The sequence below is a fragment of the Athene cunicularia genome (genome assembly GCF_003259725.1).
Source record: "Athene cunicularia isolate RWA chromosome 12 unlocalized genomic scaffold, athCun1 chr12_part1, whole genome shotgun sequence".
Taxonomy (NCBI): Eukaryota; Metazoa; Chordata; class Aves; order Strigiformes; family Strigidae; genus Athene; species Athene cunicularia.
The window spans coordinates 18,469,021-18,484,847 of NW_020799116.1; the positions used below are offsets into that span (position 1 = coordinate 18,469,021).

Consider the following 15,827-nt stretch of genomic DNA (forward strand, 5'->3'; position numbering starts at 1 on the left):
GCCATCTGGACTGGGCATTTCCTCATCACCAAGGGCAGCAGTATCCATATCTTCCAGTCATACGCCAGTGAGGCAGATCCAGACACCATCTCATGACTTCACTCAACAGCCCAGAGGAAAGGGAAGGAGGGTACAACCAGCTTGCCAGACCTGAAGCTCTGTTCGCCCAAAGCAGTAAGAGAAGAGCTGGCACAGCGAGGGCCCAGCTCTGCTCCCCACCCTGCCCCGGCCAGCGCCTGGCTGCCAAACAGCCAAAGGCTGCGTCATCACTGCACAACACCTCTGCGCGAGGGCTCGTCCCTGCTACTGCAGCGGCCCTCGGGAAAGACAACCACAGAAGAAAGACCATGGAGAAAAGGGATCTCAGCACCTACATCACTTAGCTTTCCCCCCATCTCATTCTGAAAGATTCGGCTTCCTCAGTGACTGTCAGCAAAGAAACAAGCCCATTAACAGGCAGCCACAGATAAAAGTGAGGAGGAGGACGACAATGACATGGTCTGACCAGCTAGCTGCTCACCTCAGAAGACATAGGATCAAACACAATTTAGGTAACAAGCCAGAAGAGACTTGGAACCTCAGCCTGGCTATCCAGCAAGGGAATTTTAACACAACATTCAGGGGAGCTGCTCAGTGAGGCACAAAACCCAGCAGCACACACCGTCAGTCCTGCCTGAGTGCCGGCACAGCAGGACACTGGTAGGCTGGGACAGGGCTGCACGGGAAATACCTCTTGAGCACAGTCTAGCCTGGACAGCACAGCATCTACCCTGGATCTGGTTTTGCAACACAAAGAAACTATCCAGGCTGGAAACACAACAAATCCATCCACTTTTGACTAAAGTCAACAACTTTTACTTGTGCCAAAACACCGGAAGAAACAGAAATGTAGTGCAGCGCAGAAAAATGTCAAAACCAAACATTTTTTTTGTCCTGAAGAGTGATGAAGAGTCTACCATAGCCACGAAGAAAGTCACTAATATAAAAAGAATGAAGTCAGGGAGTTGGATTTTTTACTGTAGTATTCTATAAATAATTATTTAAATAATTTCAACCTATTCAGCTATGATTTTAGGGTTCCACATATTGTGCCAGTCAGAGTTAAATTAGCAATGATTTGTGCTCTCAGTTATCCCTGGTGAGCTGCAAGAGACGCAAGGACAGAGGCAAAGCAACATGCCCTAATCTCTGAGTGCTGGGATTTGTTTTGAGGCATGCCTGGACCAATGGGCCAACCAACATGATGTTACACCCCACGCACCCAGAGGGATGAACGTTGACTTCACTGGGCAGAGAATCAACTCAGCAAGGTCACAGTCCTCCCTACCGCCCCAAGCCTACAGCGTTCAGATATACGTGTAGCCCCACCACAGCCAGTCTGACCAATGAGAACATTTGCACTTCAGGTTTTTTCAAGGTCTGGACTTCAGGAAAGGAGTGAGATGGTACCTCACAACTGAAAGGAGAGCCCCTGGCCTGACACCCCTTTGCATCTCAGAGCTTCTTTCCCTCCTCTGTAATTGCTACAGAAAAATGCAAAGAAGCATCTGAATGGTGTAAAGGTTGGATAATCTTCCCAGGGGAAGCAAATGAGATGTCTGCCTGTCAACCCTGCAGGAGAGGAGGGAAGCAGGGGCATCTGACATTTAGCACCCCAACTCTAGGAAATGACTAAAGAGTTAAAAGTAAAAATCATTCTTGGGTGGGAAGTACTCCAGCGAGATAAAACATTCAGGACTGTTGTGTTCCTGGACACCATATTTCTGACAATAAATTTCATGCCTCATATGCCACAACAGTTATACTATTTCAGTCAATAACCAAAGAACAGGTCCACATCCTTTCACAGCAACCCAAGGAAAAAAATGTTCATAAGTAAACCTGACAAACCTTGGAGGAGGGTATTTTTGTTATTATTTACTAGTCTGTCACTTTGATAGTCAGACTTGAACTGGAAAGGAAAGGTCCATTTCTGGCATGGCACCACCCCCAGTGCTTACAAGTCATAGAGGCATGAGAGCTGGCAGTGGGACTCACAACCTGCACCAAGTTCAGAAGGACCAGTTTGTTCTTTGGTGACACTGGAGCACTTTTTTCCCCCTGCTTCTAATATCACTCCTTATGCACTATGCACCAGAAGCCCTCCTCTGAAGACAGACAGAATCTCTCAGGCTAACATGGCAATCCCAAATAACATCAGCAAGTTTTGGCAAAAAACGGGCTCTACTTGTCCCATTTTTCTTTATCCTTCCTGCCCCACATGGATCTATTCTTGCTTAATAATAAACCTTCCTGAGAAATCCCAGTGGGTGGGATTCACTTCCAACTAGATGGATGTTTCAGGTCCACTGCTCTGTGGCTTTCCCTTCTCCGCCAAGCCTGCCTGTGCCAGGGTACACCGCAGCTCCCTGAATCGGTACTGGACTCCAGCACCTGCATCCCAGTTGCAAGCCAGCACAACGATGGAGCAATGTGAGCTGCAAAGTCCAAGTCATACCCAGGTAGTGCCCTTTACAAGAAGGGAAGCATGGGACCAAGTCCCAACCTCAATAATTAGTTGCTACCCTCTAAATTTCAAGTGTGGTTGAAGCAGAATATTGATTATTTTATTTTAAAATCCATGTCTCATAGTGGGTTACAGTACCACTTTATGACATTAAACAGCTCCCATAGGGCTACCCAGATGAACCTGTGTGCAACTGGTGGGCAAGAGGACTCCCTGTGAGTATAGCTCCGAGTTCTTTAGGATGAAGCACTCTACTATTTCACAACAGTGAAGTTAGGCTAGTTTGCACTAGCAAGTGATGTGGTCTTTAAGTGTCATTCACTTGATATAGCATTTATAAACCAAATTTGAACTCCACATCGCAAGTTCTCCCCTGGAGATTCACGTACAGCCTTTACTAGTCCTTTCTGATGTTTTAACGGCTGCATGTTGGAATTTTCAGTAGCTCATTTCTTGGCTTCAGGTAGTTCATGCGTTTACCAGATGCAGTAATTGTGCACAGTTCCCTCCCTTCACAAGAAGCTTCCAAAACAGATTTCAAAAAACCCTTTCAGTCCCCCTGCAGTCATTTTATCTGGTATGAATCTATTAAAGTGATGCAGTGTGTTCTATCTAAGAATTAAACAGAAAAAGTGGGAAGCTCTCTTACCTGTAATTGGCTGACTGGCCAATACGAGTCAAGTGCTGGCAAATTGGAGGTGTAATTTCTATTTAATTATGGCATTAAAAAAATTACATTATATACCTATTTAACATGCAAAGGAGCAAAATCAAAGCTAATAAGAATAAATTGTAAGAGAGGACATGTATGAAATATAGTAGCAGTCTTTTTTTTAATGTGCTCTGCTAAAGAGTATGCTGGCTGTTGTGCCTATGTATTGCCTGGAAAACTTGCAATCCTGGGCTCTGCTTCTAAGACCCTGCCAATATACAAAACTACATTGCACAAATGTGTGGATACAATCAAAAATATTTGTTAAAACCAAAGTAGTATATAGACTTTTCATGCTGCACATGAAGTTTATATAAATCCAGTTGAAATGAATGCAAGCAAAGCCCAGATACACAACTCTAGAGCTCAAATATGAACACAAATGAACAGAGGAGCTTTGAAGAGTTTCGTAAGCCTTCAGCTGAAGTAATTTTAAAATGCATTCAAAAGAAAGTAGTGAAACTTCTGTGTTTAGACAATGGGTTACAACCAATAGTATAAAACATGAACAATTCTGTTCAAGCCAGTATAGCTACTAGTGTAAGACAGACAGCAAGAGGCCTATAAATCATTGATATCTGAGAAGAACATGCCACTGCCATGAGAAAACACAATACACCCCATACTTTCTTCTGGGGCAACAAGTTTATCATGCTAGAGAAGCCCATTTTCTTTAGATTAACACCATAACCCTAATTTCAAATTATTCAATTTCAAAACAGCTAGTCAGCACAACAGTACTGGGAAGAGGAAACAGGGAGGGTCTTAAAGACCCTTAGATTCACAAACTGAATAAACCACAATGAAGCCATTCAGTATCAGCCTTAGCCCAACCCAGAGCACTGCTGCCGGGACAAGAGGTCTGGCTTCCACAGCCTGCTACACCCTGGTCCCAGGGCTAAGTCTGGGAGCAGGAGGCAGATGCCAGCATCAGTAACAGGGTTTTGGTTTGTGGCTCTTGGAAATATAAGCCAAACAAGAATTACAATTTTACCTGCAATGTATATTTAAAAACACAGAGCTTGCAACAGCTAGTCATATTATCCTTTGAACATTTCCTGCTTTGTCAACAGAAGTTTAAAAATTAAAACACAAATTAAACTACTTTCAGTCCCTGGAGGAAAGATTAGTTGGATTTAAGATACATTTAGTGTGTCATATAGGAAAAAAACCACAGGTACATGCTTAGAGAGTAGTGACATGCAGCCCAAGAGACAGACAGATACAAAACACACTCACTCCCACACACTCAATAAATGCATCAAATTGATCAGCAACCAGAAGCACAGCCAGCCATGGCCCTGCCCATGGAGTGAGCCGAGAGGGTGACTTACTGCAAGTATTCACACAGGTGATTTCTGCAGATGAGAACATTCATTGCCACAAGGAAGGCAGCACAGATAAAAGACAGACAGCTTACCCCTCTGAGCTGCTGGACTCCACCAAATATCCTCATCACTCCATCAATCTCCTGCTCCAGCCTCCTGGCCCAGTACTGCATACTGCAAGAGACGGAGAGAAAGAGAGAAAAAGAAAGGGAGAGAAAGAAAGAGAGAAAGAGTCAGAGCCCTGACACTTAGTAGATAAGCAAGGTGATTGAAGGGAGAGGGAGAAAATCTGTGCCCTTGGCTAAGTAAACTGCTCTCTTTCTGCAGCACCAGGTGCAGGCAGAATACCAAGAACATGCGGCTTTGAGAATTACGGCTGGGGCAGGTTATCAACTTCGACTTCAAAATTTACACACAAGGCACCACAGAGAGAAAAGAAGGGAAAAAAGAGCAACAAAAATTGCAAGGCCTGTGTGTGTGTGTGTGTCTGTGTTCTCCTTATATAAACAGCTGCAGTAGATAATTATTTAAGCCCAGAGTGATTAACAAGGTCGAAGTGCTGTGGCATACAGAAAACAGCTTACTGCTTCAGCAGGGCTCTGTGGCAGAGAGCACATGCAGAGCCACGGCCGGACCAGCGGTGCCTGGCCTTCTGCAGCCACGGATTATCGCTGTGGCACAGCAGGAGGGACCTGGGCAGAGCTAGGAGCCAAGCACAGGACATCAACTGCCCAAGGGCTCAGATGCTTTGCACCTTCAGCTAAGCCCAGCCCGAGCCAGGCACCAAACCTGCCAGATCCACCATGGGCAGAGCTGCCTCCCGGGGCAACAGAAAGGGCCAGGAGCTGCCACATGGCATTTCCTTCATCCTGATCCCTGCACAGCAAGGGAGCTGGCTGCCAGGGCTTCCAGCAGGTACAACACCCTCCAATATATTCATCCACGCAGATTTCCACTTAGAAGACTAAAACCAAGTTAAAAACAACAACAAAAAACCCTCTTCTAAATCCGCAGAATTTGATAACTCTCCTTCTTTTAATGAGATTCCCTGACTCCAGCCCCTGGCCACGCAAAATGTCAGATCTCCCATTTGACCTGGAAATGCAACACCCGATTACCTCTGCACCGCTTGGCACTGCCTTCGGTGCTTTTTGCACAGCAACATCCACCTCCCAGCGCCACACCAGAGAAAGGAGGGAAGGAGCACAAGGTAAGACCAGCAGCATGGCAAACCAATGGTGGAGCGAGAAGACCAGCTCAAGAGTTTTGCACTTTGGTTAGGCTCACCAAGTGATTTCATTCTTCCTGCAAAACGACATTCCCCAGGAAGCCCACACACGCTCCCCCACCACCCGCAAAGCCATAGAAAAGGCTTTCAGGGAGATCATGGAGCAAAGAAACCCAAATAAGAAGCAAGGCCACAGAGGACTCTGAATTACGCAATACGGCCCAAAAGCTGGGCAGAAATATCAAAGCAGAAAGATGCAGAGATAACCAGCAGACCAGAGCTGAAGCAGCACTTGTGAGGGGTGGGGTGGACAAACAGACAGAGGGAAGAACTGGCAGACAGACGCGTGTTACTCACACAGTCAAAATTCATGCCAGTTAATAACATGCAAGGCTGTGGATGAAAACAAGATTTAATTGTGCACACCAGATCTTCCCAGTTTTTCAGTATAACTAGCTATTTCCCACATTCCTGCAGAGGCAATGTACTCTCTTCTCTCCAGGAGCCTGGCTGGGGAGGAGGGGAAGTTCAGGGAAGGAGATGGGTGAAGACATCTGCAAGCCCACCTTTCTGCCAGGGAGGGAAAGCAAAGCCTTTGGTGGGACAGCCAATGTAAAGATAATGGGTCACAAACAGAGCTGAGGAGGGTGGGTTGAGTACTTTTTTCCTTTTCCTTTTTCAGTTAAACATTTTATTTGTCATCAAAGGTATATTTAGGTTGTCCAAAGCTATCCATAAGCCTTCTGATGTATTTTCACCAAGAATTATTTATTTTTACACAAGTCAGTCATTTAAAAAAAGCCTTGAAACACCAAAACTGATTTTTTTTCCCCCTCCTCCAGTCTGTCCAGTGAACTAAAAAAACCCACAATTATATGCTCACACTCAGCCACAGGTCCAAGAAACCCCGCTGAAGACTTGTGGAGCTGACACTTTTCCTTAACTTCCAGCTCTGTGCAAAATCCTCAATTTCAGTGACACCTGCCTGTGTCAGCTCCCTCCAGGAACACCTACACCACCACACCAAAGGAAAATTACTGTCCATCTTGAGCAGTATCCATCAATATTAACAGCTGCTCATATCCACATAAATGTCACGTATGGCCAAGCCTTCAGAGAGGATTAGTTATAGAGGAAGACAGAGGCGTCACTATTGCTCTGTTGGTATATGCGAAAGAGACACTGAGCACTCAGTTGGGCTGGGATTTAGAATTAATTTAAATTTAGTCAGCAGATTTGTTTAAAATTTTTTTTTTTAAACTTATCCACCCCCTGCCTCCGCCCCAAGAAGTACTACTATTTTAGGGAAAATCCACTGACTTTTTCATTCATGAGAAAGACTGCAATTCCCTTCAATTGTGCAGCCTTATGACACCTGGCTCTCAACCTTACAGACCAGCAGTTTCCCAAAAAGTCCAGCTAAGCCTTGTATTACAAGCTTTACATACCACTACTAAAAAAAAAAAAAGTGTATTACACTATCAAAAAAGGCAGGAGGGGATTTCTGCATACATGACACAACATAATAGCAGAAGCAGCTTCCTTTTTTGGTGTAGTATAGTTATATGAGAGCTTTTGCCAGTGATAGTAAAAATTATTTTTTCTGACTAGCACATCCCTTACCCGAAGCACTGGCAACAGCCCTTGTGTGTACTGACCCATTACTATGTCCCTCTAGCTCTGGTAATGTCCATGACCAGAAGTCTTCAGAGTGGGTCACATTCCAGAATTAGGTTTCATCTCAATTGCTGTATGCTGGGTTGAAAGCTACTATTAAAAAAAATAAATACATAAACCCCATTATTATTCTGTCTTGGTTGACCTTCTGCCTCTTGTTTCTCTCCTACGGCCACTACACTTAAAATTTTATGTACGACAACTGTAGCAAGGATGAAGAGGGTAAAGAAACTGATAGCCCATTATGAACATGGAGATTTCTCTCTGAAGCGTGTCTCCTATGGAAGCTGTAAGCAATAAGACATGACAGTCATTGCATTCCTGGCCCATTACTGCACGCCTCAGGTGGTGTTACAGGGCTTGAGGAGCAATAACTCCTCAAAACACGCAGCCTGGAGTGCCCTACTGCTCTTGTGAAATGGCATTTACAAATAAAGCATAAAGAAAACAGCTGATGCACTGACTGGGAAGCCACCAGCACGGATGTAGTGCCGCTCACAGAAAGCCACCAGGCTCCCTTTATGAGCCATGCACGCAGTCTCCCCGTCAACCAAGTACCACTCCAGCATCCTCTGTAGTGAATTAACATGGGTGAGAAGAAAACCTTTGAGCTCAAGTATTTGTGATTGCACTCAGGAGCTCTGTGCCCACAGGAACCGCATGCAAGCAGCCTGGCAGGCCCACCATCCCCTGTCCCCTTTAACAGTGACATGCACAGCACACCCCAGTGATCCTCATCTCAGATGGCTCTGCCTTTGCCGGGGAGTCTCCATAGGACCCTTCCAACAAAACTCTACAACTACTGCACGCATAAGCATGATCACACATTCAGGATATACATTAAAAATCCCTTGCATTGAAAAAAAAGGGTTTGTTTCCTTCCCCTGTATATTCTACAGCCTCCTGCACAACATTTAATGAGGGACGTAAGTGATTTTGAAAACACAACACCATTTATCACTGCCTCTCCAAAGAAAACTACAAAAATGCTAATTGATTTCATAATTAGCATATTTGATTTTTCTTAAAGATGAGATAAAGTAGGCTTAAAAAAAAGCAGTAGAGCTTCAAAAATATTACTGTGACAAGCAGCACATCAGGAGGCATGTCACCGGTGTTGCAGTCAGGGCTAGGCAGCAAAGCATCCCGCCTGTCCCACTCCTGCTCTGTGGGCACCTGTACCTTGCCACTGGTCACAGCAACTCTTTCTTAGGGCATGTTTCATGCTTTAGGTGACCCAAGCAGTTGCAGAGACTTCTGTGCATGTCCACTTCGGTTTGTGGGGCTACACCACTGTTCCAGCTGTGTGGCTTTGAAAGAAAATGAGAATTGATTGGAAAGACAGGAGACAGGCTGTCCTTGGCCCACATCCTCACACGCTTGTGCACACAACAGATGGCAGCCTGGAGTCCTGGTCTTCTGTACAGAAGCTGAAGACATTCGCAGACAAGCCACCAGTGCATGCCATGAGCTGACAGCCTGTGGCCAGCACCAGGACAGTCCACTGCAGCTCAGCCCAGGGCCACTCTGCCCCTCGGTGCCTCAAGGGTACACAGGATTGACCCTTCACAGCCTGCAGTCCCACCTCTGCACACCTGACCTACGGGTGGGTAAGGCAGTCACACAATGACTGCTACAAATGAATATAAGCCTCATTGCAAGCAGCTTCTTACAAAGGCACAGGAAAAGGAGAAGAGGAAAGAAAATTAGTTTTCTGCTTGAGGACACTTCTCTTTTCTTTAAAGCAGCCTTAGGAGAGTGCTTGTTTGGCTGTGAGAAAGAGAGGATGTTTAAAAAAAAAAAAAAGACACAGTCCTTTTCTGTTGATGCCTTCCTGGCCCAAAGAATAAGAGAAAGATTCACACAAACACGAAAGGACAAGAGGAAAAAACTACTTGCTAAGTAGATATACTGCCCCAAAGCTTACTGGGTTCTACATAGAGAGTGTTCTGTACAAGTGTCTACACTTCACGCAGTGTGTTCAGCCAAGAATGCTTCACTCTGATTCATACTCTTTGGTTCAGTGCCCAAATATTGCTATTTAATAACGTTATTAATTACTGTGTTGTCTATTTTTTGCTGTGCAGGAACTTCTTATAATTGGCTTATTCCTTCAAGATGCTTAATCCTTTAACTATAATAGCATGTGTGTCAGTACGCACACATGCATGTATGTGCATGATCATGCCCCCTCTGAGTTTCCATAATTTCTTACATACCAAGGCTGTAAAACCCCACATGAGCCAATATTTATCCATCAAGGAAACTGAAGTTGCCTTTTTCAACCCTCCCCGAAGATACAACTTGGAGAGCACCTGTTTCCTTCAAAATAACCAAAGAACTTACTGACTCTGATTCCAGACATTATCAAGCCTCCCACACCGTCAGTTTATGACTCCTTTTCAATTTAAATATGTGCACAGGTGTTTATATAAAGGAGAGGTAGGAAAAATTTGCCTGCTGGACTAGTCTTTTCTTAGTATTTGTCAAGACATTATTCACCTCTACCATCTGGTCTCCCCTATAATAAGAAAGCATCTTTGACATTATAATAGGAGGGAAGGAAGGGACAAATGAATACTAAAACTATATCCCAAGAAGAGCTTTTAAAAACATGGAAGGGAAAGATAGTGGTATAGTGTGTTCTACATTCACGGCTAATCACCAAATTACTTTGTTCTCCTTGATTCAAACACTAACTTTCTGTGCCTGTTTCTCTGTCCTATCTTTTGTCTGCTACATCTTTAAGATTTTTTGCAGCAGGGTATGTCTCGCAAAAAAAAAAAAAAAAAAAAAAAAGGCAAAAAAAGAAAGCAAGTGCCAACCCCCCTACCAGATCCATCCTGACCCCAGTCTGATGCCCCAACAAGTGTAACAACACAATGAAATCTGACAGATGAGTAGAGCTGGGCAAAAAGTGAGGGGAAAATAGTCTGACAACTGACATTAATGGTTTTTGAGCACAAATATTGTTATGGGTACCTGTGGGAAAACCAAAAGTAACCACCAACTTGCCATCAATGACGTTTAGGGCAGGAAGAAAATTGTTCCTTAAATATGATTTCTCTATTGGAAAACAGAAGCATTAACCATTTAAGGTCTAACTCCACCTCAACACACAACAGGCAGTAGGTGTTCAGTCAGTCATCGATGTGTGGAATGGCAGCGGCTTCAGGAATTCCTCTTCCAGCATTACTTGCACCAGGACATCTAAACCCCTGAACTCTCTGCGTGAAGTATTGTCTAGTCTGTTCTTTAAATCCTCAGCTGAAGGTGAACCCAAGATCCCCACAGTACCTTCTTCCAGTTCCATTTTCTTATATACCCTAAATCTCACTTCCCTCTTCCCACTTAACCCACCTACAGCAGACACTGAAAAATTCTTATTACATGCTCCTAAGAACTGTAAGATCATTATTCTGTTGCACCTTTTGCCTTTCAATTCTTTAATTTTTGTACTCCAAACCCATTCTTTTCCAGCTTTCCCCCTTTTGCACTGTTTTCTAAACATTCCATCCTTTTTGTTCCCCTACTCTGGATTCTCTACAGCTTACCAACATCTCCAAAGGCTCATGCCAAAAAGTGAGACCAGGTGCTCCTACAGAAGTCAAACCCAGTTCTGTATGAGGAGGAAAAGATCACCTCCCCAGTCTTGTCCAAGAAACTACTGTACACTGCACAATAAACGTGCCCTTCTGCTACGACAGCACTTTGACTCAAAGTTTGTGAGCCACAATAATTCTGAAGATCTTTTCTGCCACACTGCTACCCAGATAGATACTCTTTATTCTGTATTTGTACATTTGATTTCTCCCTCTTAAGTGCAGCACTTTGCATTTGTTTTCACTGAATTTCATTTTGCTGATACCCAGCTTGCCATTCAATTTTTTCTATATCACTTTGAATTCTGATAATGTCTTCCAAAGTACATGCAACCCCTCCTAGCTCAGTGTCGCCTGCAAATTTTATAAGTGTATTTCCCATTCCATTGCCTAAGTTATTAATGAAACTATTGAATAAAAGTAGGTCCAGGGCAGATCCCTGCAGGACCCCACTTGAAATGCCCTCCCAGTATGACAAAAAGCCACAATAACTATTCTTTGAGAGCTATGTGTCCAATCAAAATATCTTGAATTTCAAACTTCACAAAAAGCTGATTTGTGGTATTTGATATGCAAAGGAGCTGGAGGCCAAAGGATAATTCAGTGAATAATTTACAGCCTAAGAGTAGGTTTGAGGAAAATTGCGATCTGTTGGTGGATGATTTGCCAACAGAAAGAAGTCTACTGAACGCGTTAGCTGGTACATTTGCCCAGCAGTGCTACAAAAGGCCCCCACGCAGGCACTGCATTTTTCTGAAAGTGCGTGCACGTGCCCCTCACTGATACTGCAATGAAAAGAACAAATGGCAAAGCAACCACAATAAGTATTTTTGCGGACCATATGGTAGAGGAGAGCAACTTGCACAAAAGGCACTTCCAGTCATGAACCCCATCATAGAGTTCCTTCCATCCCTATCAGCCTAGAGTTCATCTTCAGGCCATCACACAATGATGCAGCCAGACTTGAATGTTAGGGTGTTATTTGGCAGGACCTCCACATAAGGATCCCCAAAGACATTGAAAACGTGCAAGAATTAATCCTCACAGTCTTAAGGGGTAAATCTGACCTCAGCACATTGCCACTGACTCCTACTTCTGTAAGTAGAAGCAGAACTGGGCACATCGAGATGGTACAATAGTTTGCTATTTTCAACTGGGAGACAGAAAAAGTTTAGCAAGAAGCCCTCTGCCATGTGGGGAGTTTAATCAAGCCACTTACCAACTGCAGAAGCAAAACTGAATTTGGTTGCCTTACAACAGGAATAAATTAGTTATTGAATTTACATCTGGACATCCAGATCGACTGTTCCTGCTGCTATGGGGATGGGTGACTCACATACTTTGACCTTTCACGTGGTGGTGGCAGAGGCACCAGCACACAACTCCGGGACTGTAACACAAGCAAAACAAGCCAAAGGCAATAGCTACCATTACTGGGCCTGTACTGGTGATACCAGCAACGTGCTACTCAAAACAACTCCTTTGTTCAGAGCCAAAGCTAATCTAATGCCTTAGACTCCCTTCTTTTTTGAAAGCTATGCTCTTATTTTATATCTTGAAACTAGATTTCTATGGCACACTTGCTGATGCACATCAGGAGCAAGACAAGCCCGTGGGTTCCACCATGTTTGCACTCTCATCGCGCAGAATTAGAACTGGGCTCCTGATCTCAAAACCTGTCACAAATCTGAACTTGAAACACAATGATTTAATAAATAAGTGAATAGGTGTCAGTTTTATGAAGCACGCTATCTGCATAAATTTCACCCGGTGCAGCCACTTGTCATTTTCAGCATCCCTTGAGACCCCAGCGGCTGATAACTCTTGCACGTCGCTTTGCAACCCATTATAGAGATGAAGTTTTATGATAAGACCTTCTTCCTCACTGACTCCTTTCTGTTTTACAGATGCAATCTGAGTGGAGGCTGAAGAGACCCCATCCCCCACTGCAAAGATAAGGTTATGGAGGGTAGGTCTTAGTAAGGATTTTGCAAGCTGCATGAATTATTAAAGTGCTTTATGATCTAATGACAGACATATCAGGTTATTTGTTTATTCTGTGTATAATTCATGACTCTCTTGGGAGCTAGACAGAAGTAGGATAGCTTGTTGCACTTTCTTGTTCATTCCAGTAAATCCTCATCACCAGATGGAGGGCTGAGCCACCCCAGAAGACAGATCAGCCACACCTTGCAGGATTTGGAGATAGGATAACTTTTTTCGCAGCCTGAAAAAATAGTGAAGCTGTCACTTGAGTACATCAAAGTAGCTGGATAGAAGATGATGGTCCAGGTAGTATTTCTGTATCGTGCCACCAGAACACTGTCATCTAAAGCATAAGCAAACAGCTTTGTGATTAAGATGCTATGAGTTACCCCATGCTGCTGTATCATTTCTGAGCAACAGCAGGACTATCCAAGCTGAGGCAGGCTCCTGCAAGACTTCAGGATAGTTCACAACAACCACCTCCCAGCTATGCAAAAAGTAAGATACTGGACAAAGGAAAACAGTTCCCCTTGCTTAAGTCATTTCTGTAGATAGTCTGCTCAAGATAGGGGGCAAAGCATGATAAAGGAGTGCCATCATCATTGCCTTCAGATGGCTGGAGTTTTGAACACATACATTGTAGATATTTTTCATTTCTCCAGTGCACTGTTTAAAGGGTGAGGGAGAGATGTTATGCCATACTGGCAACCAGAAAATAAGGGACTGACCAGAGCTCCCAATTGGGAAAGAGCTTCCCAATGCACTCTTGTTCACACAAGGTACTCCACTCAGCAATGCTCCTGCTGCCAGGAAGAGCCATGCTGCTACGGAGAGTTGTAGGAAAACATGAACATGGCCAAGCTGAAAGTGGCACACTGTGCAACTCTTACTAGCCACAGGACACAAGAGGGCTTTCAGCATCCATCCTTCCAATTGCACATTTCAGCTGACCAGAAACAGGCTAGGCACACAACAATCAATGTGATCACTAAAACACAAGCCATATTAAGCAGTCTGATAGAGGACTACTGGCTAGTCAGACCTCTGCTGAATGCGTGTCTAGAACTTCTCTCCTTACCAAGAAAAGATGTCCTTAACCTCTGACACAAAGACCTCTGCTACAAGAGCTATTTAGGGTCATCCATTCCCATTATTCTTCAGCCTTTAACCATGTTAATCCAAGTCTCCTGGGGTTTTTGGATCAGTCTCTCGCAGCATTATATGCAACACTCCTCAGGAGCTTGCTGGGTGTCACTGTCACTAGATGTCTATTCTAGTTAAATCCCCCATTTTAAACAACCCCTCTCCCCACCATCCCCCTACCTGAGAGATTCCTGGCTCCTAAGAGAGCATTATAATCATTGCTATTATAAAGCACTTAGCAATGCTCACTCATTGCATCTCTCACCAGCCAAACACCCAGAACCCTGTTATTTCATATGCAGTCGCCTTCCTTTGCAGAAGCTCTTCATTGTATTAGTCCCTTTCAGCAATGAAAGAAAAAAGGGGTGGGGGTGGAGAGCATTAAAAAAATAAATAATAGTTTACTGCATTTTATATCATTACCTCACTACTTTGTGATACACATCTAAAAGCTGTCTGAGAGACCTATCCTGTCATAAGGTAGCATCCAGACATACTCTGAGGCAGGGACAGTGGAAGAATGGAGCTCAGTTCAGTTTTGTCAGTGCTGCTGCATCACTCGAAGCACAACAGCAACAGGGATGAAACCATCAGCTTTCACAGGTCACCCTCCTCTCTCCTCCTCCCCATCCAGCTGGGACAAATACCACACCCTCCATGGGGAAAAAACATATACATACAACCCTTCCTTTGAAAAGCATACAAGCCTATTGAAATGGAGGTGACTGAACCACCTCCATGATGCTGCAGGGTTTGTTATACACATTTGGGATGTTGGTCTATCAGGCTCCATTTCCCCATCTCCAGCCTCAGCCAGCTTTTCACACCAGAAAGGATGTGCCTCCTGTGCTGGAGGACCCCGTGGAAGGAGGATTATATGCTGGAGCACCTTAAGGCACAAGGATGCTGTGCCAAGCACCTTTGGCAGTTCCCTCTAATGCGAGAAAGCCCCACCCTGCAACAAGCTGTCTTCTCTTTCAAAAGGGAAGGGTCACTATGAAGCTCTGCTGGAGCCTAAGCACAGATGTGTCCCCTTCCTTGCCAGATGTCTCCCCTTCCTTGCCAGATGTCTCAAGCTAATAAGCCAACAGTGCACCCAGAACCTTGCTTCACAATTTTCAGAGTTACTGTCCACATTCCCTGACCACTGCAATCATAATTAAAGCACAGATAGTGCAGTGGGTCATCAGATGTCATTTTGAGGGGGACTGATCAACATTAAACTGTCATATCCTCCTAATATGTCTGACAAAAATATTTTCCATTTTTTCAGGAGGGGAAAATGGAGCTACAAGGATGAAGCAGTAGCCTTAAATCCAGACAGACTTTTAGGAGCAGAGTCAGAAGTGCAACTCAACCTCCTGATGCTAAATTTGATGTTTGCCCTTGGAAGAAAGCACTAAACACCAAAGCAGAAAACACACACCTGTGGGTACTGCAAGTGTGTCTCCTCCCAGCCCTCACACACACATATGCTCACATGTAACTGAAATAAGATTACAAGATAATTCCCTCTTCTGCTTTTCTAAGTGAGTATCAACATTAAACCCCAAAACATCTGACATCCAAAACCCCTACAAATATAATGTCTCAGACTTTTCCATAAGAGAGAAAAATCCCAGTCTCTAATGTGGTCCTCTCAATG

The 15,827-nt window shown here is 44.2% G+C and overlaps 1 protein-coding gene across 2 annotated transcripts in view; it reads right to left on the reverse strand.

Annotated features, from left to right (window-relative positions):
- Positions 1-4,719, reverse strand: part of CACNA2D2 (calcium voltage-gated channel auxiliary subunit alpha2delta 2) — a 201,260-nt gene extending 196,541 nt beyond the window's left edge. For both annotated transcript variants that reach the window (XM_026857143.1, XM_026857141.1), the window contains exon 1: positions 4,639-4,719. In XM_026857143.1, the coding sequence (XP_026712944.1) occupies positions 4,639-4,719 (81 nt within the window). The remainder of the gene's footprint in view (positions 1-4,638) is intronic.
- Positions 4,720-15,827: the final 11,108 nt, after the last annotated feature.